Source organism: Contarinia nasturtii, unplaced genomic scaffold (genome assembly GCF_009176525.2).
Source record: "Contarinia nasturtii isolate CC-2019 unplaced genomic scaffold, AAFC_CNas_1.1 Cnas_scaffold_493, whole genome shotgun sequence".
Classification (NCBI taxonomy): domain Eukaryota; kingdom Metazoa; phylum Arthropoda; class Insecta; order Diptera; family Cecidomyiidae; genus Contarinia; species Contarinia nasturtii.
Window position 1 is genome coordinate 1,469,302 of NW_022197846.1, and position 16,565 is coordinate 1,485,866.

Sequence of the window (16,565 nt, forward strand, 5' to 3'; positions counted from 1 at the left end):
TCAAATGTTGATATGACAGTTTTGGAAATCGCAGAAAAATAATTTCTGTAGATATCACTCTTATACAATTCAATTTTGCGAATTAGAATATTTCAAGGTTTGTTCAATTAATCACAGAGGACGGTAGTTCACGCGAGTGACGAAACCACATTAGTGTGTTCAAAAGTCGACTTGTTATTGTATATATAAAAGTAATGTTCAAATAACTTCCAAATCCTAACCTGGAAGGCCTCGAGCCGCGATTGGTTTATGGTTGGGAAGCCCTTGGGCTATGGATCAAGGAAAAATATCAATGTTTGAAAATCGATCCACCTGTCTTCAAAATATCGTCGGACCATAATGCTCCTTTCAAGAGAAGCGTCAAAATTCAGTTCTACGGACATAGATGGCAGTACATGAGGTCGTTGACACCTGAAATCCCAATACATGAGAATTCATTATAGAGCTAACGCTATAATAATAAATAAATAAAAATTATAGAGCTCAATACCTTTACAAGAATACCTCAAACGTCGAAAAATAAAAAAAAAATACGGTCAATCCGTTCGAAAAAGAAGTTTGTATAAAAAGTGAGCCTTTTATATGTTTGCTTCTCTCACTCGCATTGAAATCCACATTTTAGTTATATAGACGTCTATATAAGACGTTTATAATTTTAAAAATTTCATATGAATCTCCATGAAATATAAAATGTCTGTGTGTCTGTCCGTGCGCTTTTTTCGCGTACCTCTTTGAAACTATCTGTGATTAAAGTACAAGATTTGGCCGTAGCCGGGCTCAAAAAGTCACTTTTTGACTTTTGTCCCTACCGTCACCGAGGCCCTTCCGCTTGACACACCCCGGACATATTCATATCTTTGGGAAGGTCTTGAAGTGTGCTATCGAATGGTGTCAATTGCGGTTACCAAATTTCAATTTGGAGTAGCCAAAAACTCAAAGGTTACCGTTAGGTCGTACACAAAATGGTTCTCAAAAATGGCTCAATGGTTTTTTTGAAAATTTTAGCGATCCTAATCCAAGCTATAATATGCCACATAGGTCATATCCAGCCTGGATATCATCGGTGGTATCATAGAATCGCTGTCCGTATGCGTTGTTCACAAATAGCACCTATGAATAGGAGCTGTGAAAATAGCACTGCTATAGCTGTAGCCCAATCTATTCCCTGAAGATAAATGCATGTTGTGGATCACAGTGCGAAAAAGTTCAAGTTTTTTTTTTAACGACGCATTTTTGGTGGGCCAATTCCCCATTTTTGGGGGGCCAATTCTCCATTTTTTGGGGGGTAATTCCCCATTTTCGTCAGCCAATTTTTATCCTTTTTTTATTTCGTGATAAATGAGATATTCTCATTAGCTGCATTTACACAGCCAAGTATACAAATGTCGTAAATCAGGGCAAATATTTGCAAATGTGTACAAATATTAAAAAACTTGCAAATATCTTTTGAAATTCGCATTTTTTTTGCAAATACGCAAATTTTTGGCTTATACAGAATATTTGCAAATACCAAATAGTGATAAGCCCCTAGCGGTGGCCACTATGCAAACAAAAAATGTTTTTCTGATTAAAGGCTTCAAATTTGCCCTATCTATGGTCATAGAACTTATTTTTGACCCTTTTTCAAACTGTCATGCTTTGGAGAGAAATAGACCGATTTTCAAACTTCAATATATTTTTTTCAACCATACATCAATTGGGGTCAAAGAACTTCAAGGTCTGGATTTCGTTTATTTCGTGTATATATAGCTAGTCGACTTTTGAACACACTAATGTGGTTTCTTCATTAAGTAAGAACTAAGATTCTTAGAGCGAGCTAAACTAGAAAAGAATAGTGCCTTAGTTCTTAAATAAAACTTTTAAAAACACATTGTAAGAATAGTAAGAATATGCAAAGAACTCGATAAGAATGCGTCACACGTCGCCATACAAACTACCTGCTTGCTCTGTTTCATTCAACACGGCACCACGAACTATGTGACGGAAAACATTAACGACATACCCGATTTTCTACCTTGTTTTGCCTTCGTTGCAACAAGCTGTATGCTGAATTTGTAGTTTTGCGTACGACCTTTAATATCGAAATAACATCTTCATTTATTTATCATCAACATTGAATTTAATTGAAAATAGTTCATAATAATAATAATGATAAGTAAACATCTCATTTCATGCAGAGCTGTAAATTTCACTCTTGAAGAGCGTGCACACATAGACTTTGTATACACATAAGATATGTGCGATACACATAAGATATGTGCGATGCACACAAGTTCGTCGCACATATTCAAAAAACAAGTGTTGTATGCGTCTCATATAAAATGTGTGTGTACAAAGTTTACTGTGTGCGCCCAACAAGGGAAATTCACTGCTCTGATTTGATGTTCATAATCATCAAATTTGCTTGCGATATCCAGTTCGGTGATTATAAACATCAAATGAGAATATATTTACTTATTATTGTTATTATTGACTTTTTTCTTTAAAATTTAATGTTGATGAGGAATAAAGATGGCATTTCGATATTGAAAGTTGATCGCAAAATTACAAAATTAAAATACAGCTTGTTGCAACCAAAGCAAAACAGGGCTAAAAAAATTCGTTGTGTACACAACAAGTCATTGTTCGCCGTCACATATTTCGTGGCACCACCACACAATATTTTGTATCATCCTCTTGAGAAATGTCGATCGCCTAAACATTAAACATACTTACCATCTCCTTATACTCTACTGTATTGAAGAAATTATTATAAGCCAAAGATATTCTATTGGAAGGAGGAGCAATTATTTTCTTGCTCGTACATCTAAATTTTTTGTCTTTTTGTAAAAATACGCGCTTCACTGAAAACTCATTTGGGATTTTAAGTGGTATTGTTTGCGCTAGCAGAGTAGCTTTTTGATTAGACATAAAACATTTCTGTAGATTCTCTTGTTGTAATGATTCAGGAGGTATAGTATTTATTGTCCATGTAGTTCGCATTTGCTGAAATAAAGGTAATTAATTTTTTTTGACTTGTATTAAAAATGTGGAATTTAATCTGATTTTTTTTTAAATTAATATTAATAATTGAAGAAACGAAAGAACGAATGTTCATAGATGTTTGTAGCCAACACTATAATCAGAGATGACCACGAACGCGTTCATATAAAAGATATTCGTTCGTATAAATATTTTTTCGATTCGCTAAGGGAGTTGGAATGTTCGTAAACAATTTTGAAAGAAAAAAATTCAAACATGGTTACTGTAAAATCAAAGAAATCGTGTCCACTATGAAATTAAAGGTCAAGCATTCGTTCGCATTCATTCGTGAACATTTTTATCGATTCGTGTTCGTTCGTTTTCGTTACGAACGCGAACGAACACAAACGAAAATGATTGTACAAATGTATATTAAGTTTTAATTCACAGTATATGCTAGCGCTGCATTCTATGCAAACTTGTTTTCCGTTGCAACGGACCAAGTGGAAAGTATACGCTTATTACATGGAATGTAGCGCCAACTATACGTGAATTTAATTTTTTTATCATTTTGGGCAGTAATCTCATCGCTTCTTTTCAAAAGAATTTATAGAGCCGTTTTCGAGAAAAACTCTTCTTATCTGTCCGGCCAGACGATCACTCTTTGATTTTTTACCTATTTGGCCACATGAAATTCTTAAGTCGCAATTGGCACCATTCGATAACTTACTTCGTGAATCTTCCAACGATATGCATATGTTTTGGGTATGTAAAGTAGGAACGCTACAGTAGGTGGATGCAGAATATGGCCATTTTTGATTGGAATGTGTCACATGAACGCAACCCGGTGACCGTAGGGACAAAAGTCACTTTTGGAGGCTAGCCACGGCCACATTGAAAAATGCCGAAACAACTACGCAAAATCACGGACTGACAGACAGACAGACATTTTGATATTTCATGGAGATTCATACAATATGATTTTTTTAAAATAATTAATTTTTCGAATGGATTGACCGATTTAGACGTATTGAGCTCTAGAATCAAAGTATCGATGTTTCAGGGATCAACGACCTCATTTAGTGCCATCTATAGCCGTAAAAGTGAAATTTGACCATTTTCTTGAAAGTACCATAACATTTGTTGCATAAACATTGGCACAAAATGAGACGTCCGCCATTTGAAAAACAAATACACAATATAAAATTCATTTTTTATTGATATAAACTTTTATTCATAGGCTAATAGCCTAAGGCTATCGAATAGCACATTCACTTTACACTGAACGGACCATTGTCTTCGATTTTTCTCAGTATGTGTCGAACCATTAAAATTATGTTCTGGGCAACCGATTTGTCGATTTCTTTCAACTTTCTCTCAATCCATCCAACCAATTGTTGCTCGTTTCAAGTATTTGGACCTTTCGCCTATAACATAACATACATCCAAAAACAGATGAGAAATAAGTAATTTGGTGTTTTTTCTGAAGTTAAAAAGATTGTCATTTTTTCATGGAAATACTATTTTTCAAGAAGTGAGCCATTATTGTGGTTTTTTCTGCTTGCAAAGCATAATTTTGTCTTTATTCAGCTAGTTCACAACGAATTTTATCGATTTCAACAATATTTGGTTGATAATAGAGCAAGTAATGGAGGTTAACCTTACGTTTCAGGAATAAATTTTCGAAAAATGGCTGTAAAACACCTTCCAAAGAAGATCCAACCATACAAACACCACTTTATCAAAGTTCAGTTTGTCGACGTCTCTAGCCTTATATAGTAGTGCTCTAATATAATCAATGCAATTGATTCGTGATTCGAAATAGCGATGAATGTTTCACCGTCTAAAATGATGAAAGTAAATTGGGAATACGACCGGACTTTTTGCTTTTTCTAAAAGCCTCATCTTCATACTAAGTCCATGAAACACGTGACATGGTTCGAAGACAGATTGGTTCATCTTTAGACACATGCAGAATTTGTTTTAAACTTAGCTGTCCAAAATCATTTGAGACACTTTTTCGTAAATCCGCGAATGGAAATTTTTGTGCAAATTGTGTTTGACAGAAGAGTAGGAGTCCCGTTAGGTCTCTTATGTGCATTGGTTTACATTTTTATTTTTGTTATTGCATTGGAATAAATGTATCAATTTGTGCCAATGTTTACGCAACAGATGTTATTTTGAAGACAGGTTGATCGATTTTCAAACTTTGATATATTTTTCTTGATCTATGACCCAAGGGCTTTCCAACCATATCGCGGCTGAAGGCCTTCAAGGTTAGAATTTGGAAATTATTTGGACATTACGTGTATATTTTCCAAGTGCTGAGTGAATGCGGCGACTTTTCGTTTGATATTGAGATCAATGAAATTGATGTGTTGAAGGCACTGAAATCGGTCAACGTGAACAAAGGAGCCGGCCCTGATGGTATTTCACCGAAATTGTTGAAGAATTGCGCGCACACATTGTCGAAACCACTAACTGCCCTATTCTGTAAGTCACTGAATCAGGGATGTGTTCCGGAGTCGTTGAAAAATTCCAGAATTGTGCCGGTATACAAATCTGGAAAGAAAAGTATTGCATCGAATTATCGTCCGATTGTTATCATACCAACAATAGCCAAAATATTCGAAATTGTTATGTATGGCAAAATCGATGCTTTTGTTAATTCAAAAATCTGCCACAATCAACATGGATTCGTGAAAAATCGATCTACTTCGACGAACTTGCTGCAGATGGTGAATTTCACGATCGATTCTATGATCAAAAAATGCCAAACGGATGTGCTGTACACCGACTTCGAAAAAGCCTTCGATCGTGTTAACCACAAGAGATTGCTGCAGAAGCTGGCGTGTTTTGGACTTGGCCGTAGAATTGTTAAATGGTTCCATGGCTACTTGACAAATCGAACACAGTTTGTTGTAATCGGTGATAGAAGGTCGCGGACCTTCACTGTACCATCAGGAGTGCCCGCGGGAAGTATATTGGGACCATGTCTCTTTATTATTTTTATTAACGACATTGTTGAAATTGTGTCAAATGCACTTGTTTTATTATTTGCAGATGATTTAAAATTAATCCGTACCATACGATCGCCCATTGATGCCATCATTTTTCAGAATGCCATTGATCAATTGAGCGACTGGTGTACTGAAAATAGTTTGCATTTAAACCTGAAGAAATGTTTCGTTATGACATACTCGAAAAGTGGAAACATAGTCAACTACGATTATTCGATTAACAACGGCCAACATACATTTGATAGGATCGACACACATAAGGACCTGGGCGTTGTATTTGACACGAAGCTGACATTTGTCAATCACATAGATACGATCACAGCCAGTGCACATGGGGCAATGGGTTTCATCAAACGCACATTGAAGAATAAGTTCACGATTGAGTCTGCAAAAATGTTATATTGTGCACTAGTTAGATCAAAGTTAGAATACGCAAGTGTTGTATGGCAACCATACCACCGTATACACTCCAATAGAATAGAGTCAATTCAGAAAGATTTTGTGATATGGACATTAAGATTTATCTACCAAAGAGATGAAAATTTTGTATTACCACCGTATCACTTTAGGTGTGATGTTTTAAATATTCAATCGCTCTGGAGACGGCGTATAAATGCCTCTATATTTTTTATTTATGATGTCCTTTTGGGTAAAATAGTGTCTAGCTCATTAAGAAATAAAATTGTATATACTAGATTGCAATATGATGAAAACCAAAGAATTTTGAGAAATACTGAACTGATTAGGGTTGGAGCGTTTAATGTAGACTATGCACATAATCAACCATTTAATGTAGCTTGTAGAAATTTTAATTTGGTAAAAGAACAATTTTTGGCATCAGCATCAAGACATATTTTTAGAAACAGTATTGTTAAGTTGGACAATTTAATATTCAATAATCGATAAATCATCAATTGGGCATAAAAAATATGTTTGAGATTTTATATACAATGAACACAGTCGATATCTGCCGCTCCGAAGTCAAAAAGGCTGGCGACTGGGTATTCGATCGGGTAGTGTTACATTGCAAATGATATTGTAAAATAATTGCTATACATTCAGTCTGTGATCAGACGGTGAAATAAATAAATAAATAAATAAATATTTGGAATTGAATTGAAAAAATTAATTGATGCAAAACCGAACGCACGCTTATCGAACTCAGTAGGAGGTTTAATTGAAACACATAATTGACCGTCTGAACGTTCTATTATTCGTTTACGATATTCACTGATATGATCACTTTGTAATAATTAATAATTATTATTTATCTCTTTCAAAACTGCTTGATGCAAGAATCTAATTATTGTATTTATTTAAATTATTCTAAATAAACCATTAAGTCGAGGAAATAACCAATACAAAATATGTACGGATATACGACAGTGTCATTTCAGCGGTCTTCCGTGTTTTTCATACAAGCCGCCCGCGTAAATGATCAAAAAGTCGCGCAAAATGAAAAAAATAATTAATTTTTTTTCATCGATTTACAAATACTACTCAATTTTCTGTATCACCTGGTGAAAATTTGTCATCTCTGTCACCCAAATCGTGCTTGGTAAATCTTATTTTCATGCTGTGAGATCTCACTCTTGTATGAATATTCACAATAGACATTCTATACACACACAACTAAAAATAAAAATCCATGCAAAATTGCAAATGGTGCGTATTAACTTCGGTATCGTGAATCATGATACTTGATACTCATTGTGATACGCCGTATCATAATCGATCTTGATACATGCTACTCATGTTGATACTCGTATAAAGATTCGTTTTAATAGTTGATGAGGCATTCGTCAGTAGTAACTATTAAGATATCATATTTTATTAATACCCGGACATCTATATTCTAAGACATCTGGCAAATTTTCAGCGCGATATGACTTCGATTATTTTTCTTTCTCTGATTCATAAAATTTGAAATTATTTTCTGTATCACCTGCTGTCTTTAAAAAATAAACAATTATCATACACACCTTTTCTTTGGCACGGCGTAAAGATTCCTCAAAGTGTTTAGTAACAGCTAATTCGGCATCACATTCAATCTCTTGTCGTTTCCTCTCTTGTTGTTGTTGCCGTTCCATCTCCGGCGTTATTCTTTTTTGCTCCATTCTGTTCAAAAATAATTTGGTATGTAAATATTATATATTTTTAAATTTATCAGATGTATTTATATCAAACAAAAGTTATAGCAATCGCTGATTTTTTTGCAAAAGGCTTTGCTTATAGCACATTAGAATAATGTCTACGATATGACACGACTGAAATCGAAAAAAAAAACGTAATATTTGTACTGAGATATCAAGAATTGAAATAACTGAGGAGAATGCGATTTTTTTCATTCTGATTTAACCAGATGATCCAGAAAATTTAATAGTATTTGTAAATCGAAGAAAAAAAATTAATTATTTTTTTCATTTTTCGCGATATAGAGGTATAGAGCACTCAAAGTGAAAAAATACTTTTTTTCTAAATTCTCAAACACAACTAAGTGGTCTACATCATCTGGTGTGATCAGAACGTGAAAATTTGTCATCTCTGTCACCCAAATCGTGATTGGTAAATCTTATTTTCGTGCTGTGAGATCTCACTCTTGTATGAATATTCACAATAGACATTCTATACACACACAACTAAAAATAAAAATCCATGCAAAATTGCAAATGGTGCGTATTAACTTCGGTATCGTGAATCATGATACTTGATACTCATTGTGATACGCCGTATCATAATCGATCTTGATACATGCTACTCATTTTGATACTCGTATTAAGATTCGTTTTAATAGTTAATGAAGCATTCGTCAGTAGTAACTATTAAGATATCATATTTTATTAATACCCGGACATCTACAGTGAATCTAATTTTTTTGATAGACAAAATAACAAGCAAAGTAAGCAGAGAAACTCTCCACTAAAATAGGATTCATATACGAATGGCGTGTGAGTGGAGTGTGTCATGCAAAATTTTGTCTACCAAAAATATTAGATTCACTGTATATTCTAAGACATCTGGCAAATTTTCAGCACGATATGACTTCGTTTATTTTTCTTTCTCTGATTCATAAAATTTGAAATTTTTGAGATTTTTCGTGAATTTCGAAAATTTCCAACCTTCAACTCGACCCTAAGGGACGGAAACCATTACCTAGTTTTTTATATTTCAAGTAGAAACTAGAAAAATTAGAAAAAATTATTTGATCCGCCATTTTGATATTGTGCCATGATTTGGTAACTAAATCAATTTTACAAGTCGACTATTGAAAGAAAGAACTATTTTATGCACGATTTTGTATTAAAAAAAGAATAATTAAACTAATTTTTACTATTATAAGTGTATAATTATTCAAAACACATGAAAATATATCTAAACAACTAAACGTCAAAATACTTCATTGATACTGATTCAGTACAATCATTTGATTGTCATTTGACAGAACAAAAAACTAGAAAACCAGCAATTTCATAAAGGAATACTAGCATTATTAGATTATTGAAGCAATAAACTAGTAAATAAGCTAAAAACTATAAAAACTAGCATTGATTTCTCTCCCATAGGCTCGACCGGATGAGATTTAAAATTTTCACATTCAGAAAAAATCTCAAATTTCGTGAAAACTCTCACATTTTACGAAAATCTGAAAATGTTCACCAAAAATCTAAAAAATCTCACATTTCACGAAAACTTCTCGCGTGAACCAATCCGTCCGGGCACTATGTCCCTGAGCCAGCACTGTAATAGATACACAGCGTTTGTTAAACATAATAGCGTCGAAAAACGTCAATGTGACGCATAGCGTTGAAGTTTCATATGGGTAGTCTGTGGTCCAGAGCATCATGATTTGCTGCTGCTCAGCATATGACTGAGAGCTGAGTAATGCTGAACTCGTACGGCTAACGCATACGAAATGGATGCACGATACATATTCCCCTTTCGCTTCGTATGTGCTGCCGTTGACGCCATTGCCGCTGCTGTTTCACTTACGCGTAAAATACAACGGCATCAACGGTACCACATTATACCAGCGAACATACGAAGTGAAAGCAAGAGATGAGATGCGACGTGCTGTTTTTTGCTCTCAGTCTCTCATATATTCTCCTTCACTTCGTATGTTCGCCGGTTTAGTGTGTTACCGTTGATGCCGTTGTATTTTACGCGTAAGTGAAAACAGCAGCAGCAATAGCGTCAACGGCAGCACATACGAAGCGAAAGGGGAATATGTATCGTGCATCCGTTTCGTATGCGTTAGCCGTACGAGTTCAGCATTACTCAGCTCTCAGTCATATGCTGAGCAGCAGCAAATCATGATGCTCTGCTGTGGTCCTGATGAAATTTCAAACAAATTCAAGCATTGTTTGATTTCATTACAGGGACCAATCACACCACTGTTGAGAGAGTCACTTGAAATGGACACTGTACCGCAGATTTGGAAGACTTCTTTAGTCAGGCTCTTCTTTCAAAAATACTCGACTCAACCGTTACAAACCATCTCAATCAACTAACTTTGTTGAATTCACATCGATATCAACATGGGGAAGGGACATCAGACGTATACCATTTATTTGGACATTGCAAAGGCTTTTCATTCGGTTAACTTGAAACATTTTAATTAAAAAGCTAGATATCATACACAGCTGTTAAAATGGATAGAATCTTATTTGTCTGGGCGCAGAAAAATTGTGAAGATTACGGATACCAAATCTGACCCTAGGGGTTTTTATCTCAATTAAAACACTGTGAATATTGCGAATATTTTGCGTATATTCACTGCGAATATTCGCTAAATATTCGCAAAATACATCCAATGCATAGTATATATTCAATTGATGTGCCGCCATATTGTAATTTGCTTGACATATTAAGCCGTATTTTGCGAATATTTTGCGAATACTCTGCGAATGTTGTCGTAACATATGAATATTATTCCAAAACCATCGAATAATATGCAGGGTGGGCCAGAATAAATGAGGGTTGTATTTTTGGCTCTAAAAAACACATTTTTGAATAAAATGAAATATATATTTTTTTTCTATTGGGTGTATAAATTAATTTTGATCGCTGACAATTAGATGTCGCCACTTTAACTTGTACATGTGACATTTGCCAATCTAATTCAGAGCAGAAAGGTTTATTTTCCACGCAGTGTAATTATTTTTGTATTGATTCAAAATTGATCACGATAAAATGTTTTTTCGAAGTGCCCTTCTTTTCTTATTTGATTCCAAGAAAAATGCCGCCGAAGCACATCAAACGCTTTGGAATATTTATCGTAAAGAAGATCCATCAGAACCAAACTGCAGAACATGGTTTCAACGATTTAATAGTGGTGATTTTGATTCGAAAGACAAAGAACGGCCAGGTCAACCAAAAAAGTTTGAAGATGAGGAATTGCAAGCATTACTCAAAGCATGGCAGTAGTGACAGTTGGGCAACGCAGCATTGAATAATGGCACAACTTTGTGCTCAATTATGGCACAATTTTGTACCAGCAACCAATGAGGTTGCTATAGTTCATCTGGCAACCGATGCGAGCGCTTCGGTCGTTTTTTGTCACTGCCGTGCTTTGGCATTACTAGACGAAAACTCAGCCCGAACGCAAAAAGAACTTGCATTGGAGTTAAATGTGACCCAAGCAACCATTTCCATGCGCTTGCATGCAATGGGAAAAATTCGAAAGCTAGGAAAATGGGTACCACATCAACTGAATGAAAATCAATTGAGAGCACGAATCACAGCATGCAAACAACATCTTGCCGAGCACAAAAAACATTGTTTTCTGAGTCGAATTGTTACTTGCGATGAAAAGTGGGTCTATTATGATAACCCAAAACGTAAAGGAGCGTATGTTGATCCAGGCCAACCAGGACCTTCGCAGCCAAAACGAGATATTCATTGCCAGAAGGTTATGTTGTGCATATGGTGGGATCAGAAAGGTATCGTGTATTATGAGCTGCTAAAACAAGGCGAAACGGTTACAGCTGATCGCTACCGACAACAATTAAACAAATTGGCGCATGCATTGAACGAAAAACGGCCGTTGGTTGCGAGAAAACACCATCGAGTTTTGTTTCACGACGACAATGCTAAGCCACATCGAGCACACATCGTCAAACAAAAGATAGAGGCGTTCGGTTGGGATCGGCTTGATCACCCCCCGTACTCTCCAGACCTTGCCCCTTCTGATTTTCACTTGTTTCGATCAATGTAAATGGGCTTGTCTGAGATATCGTTTCGAAATCCTGAAGGAGTGCGAAAATGGATCGATGACTGGATAGCTTCAAAAGATGAGGAATTCTTCCGACGCGGAATCGACAAGCTACCAAGAAGATGGGCGGAAGTCATAGCTAACGATGGGCAATACATTGGTTAATGTACTCATTCTTATTATTTTTTAATAAATGTTTCCTTTCACCAAAAAACGATCAAAATTAATTTATACACCCAATAGTAGGATTTAACATAAGATTTTAGATTTAGCCTTTGGATTTGATTCTTGCACCGTTTTGTTTGATTACCAGCTTCAGACGTGTTGAAAACGAGTCGCACGCGGCACGAATTTCATTCATGGGAATATCGTTCCAAATCTTTACGATTTTCTTTTTGCATGCATCATTCAATGTACGTCATATGCCATAAAACATTGGTGAATTTTAAAATTGATTGTTTCTTATATTGCATATTTCACACACGCTCGAACTGCCGTCTGGTACCATATCCGAACGCATATCGATAGTGCTTGCGTTGCGTTTGCGGCAATGATGTACATTGAATGATGAATGCATCTTATTAGTTTCATTTGTGTATTGAACGAAACGGAACAAGCGGAACGTTACAAAAATGGTTTTTTTGGCGAACATATATTCACGCTATGTATACGTGAATGACGATGCTTTGAATGTATAAGTGTAAAACGTTGCTGCTATGCAACCAAAAAATGGTTTGGTTTCGGTTTGTATCGCTGATTTAGAAGTTAATTTATCTACGGTTAAACAATGAATAGAAAATTATTTAAAACAAATCAAAACACAATACAATGATATTGAAAATTTTAGTTAAAAAAATATATGGATTAATAAGTATGTATTTTTTAACAATGTACAATTGTATTATCAAGAACATAAAAAAAATTGCTGTTCTTTTTTAGCTCAGTCTTCGGGTGAAAAGGTGCAGGAAAAAAATAATAAAAAAAACGTTTGAATAATATTATCAGGCATATTGTTTTCTGTAAATTATTTCCATTTTACTTTTATTCATGCGATGTGTGAGATGGAATTATAATCAAAAAGATTTTCTTCCTATTGAATCCTAGATTGAATCTGGTTATCAAATTAATTTTTTTAAAAGCCGAAATACATCATTTAAACAAATAAAACGAAACTAGTACTACTCTCTTTGAACATCAATGTTTTGGAAAAACTATTGATCACACTCCTTTGCATGGCTTGGAAATATCAGTAAATTCAAATACACTGGCATCGAATTGCAATATGTACAATTGAAGTTGTTAAACAGGTTTTTCTAGGGCAACGACGACTTCAACATTTAAAACATACACAATACATACAAAGCTACAAAACAATATTTTTATTACATTGGTTGTCCATGTATGCCTCTACGCGAGGTTTATCAGAAGCAATTCATGTTTCTCTTATTTATTTTCATTCTCTGAAAAAAATATTATATATTGGATGTCTTGAGTGTGGAGAAAACATTAGGTTGAAATAAAAGCGGGTAATACCTTATGACGCTTAATCTACGTTAAATAATTTCATATCTATATTTTGTGAATATAGAATTTAGAATGACAAAACCCGTAAGTATATATATGCAAAAACTGTAAGAAAGCCTATGGAAAACGGAAAAGATCAGATGATATATTAGCATTTAAATATAAATGTTGCATAGATTCACCATATTAGCGTTCTGGCGATCTTGCTGTTCAAAAAGAATCACGCATATAGTTTCAAAAGCCTTCTTTTCAAGTTATTTCTCGGATTGCTGCCTCAACAGCAATTCCCAAAAACGAATGCAGTTTATTTCAATTTCTTGGAACTTTTTCTTTATTTGATTGAGTTGGGATTCGTTTATATGTTGAAAGTATTTACATTTTAACACAAAAATCATATTTTTATAAAATTTCTTAATAATAATATTTTTATTTTTATTATAATCACCTAATAGATTCTTTACTTACCCTGCGATTCACTTAGAAAAATTAAACCATCAGAAGCCAATATTCCACATTTAATCCTCTTCTTTCTTTATTGATAAAAAGGATGTAGTAACACAACAGAATAACTCATAGAATTTGTAAAAAAGTATACGAAGTGATTTTTTTTATTTCACTACGAGGTGTTAAGATTTAATGCAGCACGTGCAGTCATCACTTTTACTCATGCAATTTTTTTTATATTTTGATATAACAATTTCAACGTATTGTGTCTCAGAAGTTCTTACAAAAATAAAAACGTATGTTTGATGATCATTTCATCATTCTTCATCATTAAGGTAAATAAGAACATTCGCCGTGCTCATTTTTCTAAAAATGTTTATTGTACCGTATATCAGATTTGGGGTTATAAAATGCTAAAATGAGAGATGATGATCAAGGCCAATGCTATTCCATTCACCAGGTGTATTATTCATTACACGGTTAAAAACTCTAACTGAATGAAATTGTGATCTACTTGTTCATAAAATGGATTAGATCTTTTGTGACACACTACATAAACAATTTAAGTCTGTGTTTTTTGTTACAAATAAGATCGCTGATAACATCGAACATTAATGTTCATGTTTAATGAAGAAATTAAAAGTTACGAAATGTTGACTGGAATTTGTTTGCTTAAATTCACAATATTTTCACACTTTTCACCTGCCACTATTCTTTTTAAAACAATGCAAGACCAAATATCTTTGAAAGTTGGTGATAACTGGTAGTTTAAATTTAAAGATATTTCATATTCACTCGTACTGTTCAGCTTTTTTTTTACTCAGTTTACATTTAAGTAAACTTATAAGTATAGGCGCAACACCGACCGAATATAATAAAATATCGCGAGCAACTGAAAGCCGATTAACGTTGTATACAGCAACACACATGTTTTCAATAAATACACAAATCAAGAAAGAGAGAGATGGAGACAAGAAGAGAGATTGACAAAGCGCACAGCTAAAGCTTATATTATGAATCGAATCGTTGTGTGAATAAGAAAAATGTATACATAATGAATAAACTGAGAGCGACATTACACAATATTTCGTACAAGAACTTGAGCAATGGAATACATTACGATCGCAAGAAGTGCCTTCTTGTGAATGTGTAAGTTCGTCACTGTATCTAATACATATTTTGAATTCGTTTGTTAAGTTTAACAAGATTTTTGAACATAATCATATCCGAGAAAAGGACTAAAAAACTGTATAATATATCAATATATACACATTCAATTTAAAGAAGATTGAACAGCTTACATGTTCAAATATGAATACATACTCAACGAGATCATATCTAAGCCCAACAGGGATTTGGCACAGATCAATATAATTTGTGCAGATTAAATCAAGCATACGACCATTTTGATTGTAGTTCTTGTTAATCTGGTGAAGACCCAGATCATAGCAAGTATCCAGTACTATCTTCTCTTTTTCACTGGACGAATTGATAGCAATTGTTATGCCTGCTATGCAGTTATTATTATTATTAAATAATAAGTCGGTAAGATTCTGGAACACAGAGTGGGTAATGTGGCCATCTTCACTGACAGTCGGAGACGTAAAGGAACTTCAGGTCTTCTCGATGAGGAGTGGCCTAGTCATAGTCTGCTACAGAGCACTCCAGAGTATTGTTGAGACAAACCCGCTCCGAGTAGTTTGGATCAAAGCACATTGCAATATCAGATGCCATTATTTGGCAGATTTAGAGGCAAAAGCAGCTTCATGCATCACAGTCATGGGGCCTGAGCCAATCCTTTCTATGGAATACTCACGAGTAAGGGGAAGCCTATCCACATGTTTCAAGACTAGAATCCTGTGTAACTAGCAAAATCTAATCATTTATAAACAAAAAAATTTTTTGTCAGTATATCATTTGCGAAACTCTCAAGGCACCTTCTAAGATTTTCTAAAGTGATATCCGAACTGCTATTGAAACCCTAGGGGCTGGGAACTTAAAAAAACATCAAATAAACACAGTTTTATTACAAATATTCGTGATTATCGTAGTTTTTTGTAATTATACAGCTCGTATACAGCAGCGATTTGAAACACACACAACACAAAATAAAATTAATAATCATGTTATTATTGCATAAAAACAATTTTCAGGCTAAAAATTTATATTTCTTTGGAGAAAAAAAAATAATTTGGGTGAAGAACTTTAAAAGTGTGTAATTAATATTCTCAGATGTCAGGGGTTGGAAGCTCTGAGGAGCAGGGATTGTTCCTCTGAGGAGGAGGAATTGTGAGTAGGAAAATGAGGAGGAGGAGGAGAGCGAGGAGGATCCTCCTCCTCAACTGAGGAGGAAAAGTTTTTTTATCACAAAAATATCATTTTTAGCTAAAAACATTTTCCTCCTC

At 34.4% G+C, this 16,565-nt stretch overlaps 1 protein-coding gene across 2 annotated transcripts in view; it reads right to left on the minus strand.

Moving 5' to 3' along the window:
- Positions 1 to 15,008, minus strand: part of LOC116339040 (lysine-specific demethylase 3A) — a 32,735-nt gene extending 17,727 nt beyond the window's left edge. For both annotated transcript variants that reach the window (XM_031764650.1, XM_031764649.1), the window contains exons 1-2: positions 14,182 to 15,008; positions 7,964 to 8,099 (exon numbers count right to left, since the gene is read on the minus strand). In XM_031764650.1, the coding sequence (XP_031620510.1) occupies positions 7,964 to 8,098 (135 nt within the window). In that variant the 5' untranslated portion in view covers position 8,099; positions 14,182 to 15,008. The remainder of the gene's footprint in view (positions 1 to 7,963; positions 8,100 to 14,181) is intronic.
- Positions 15,009 to 16,565: the final 1,557 nt, after the last annotated feature.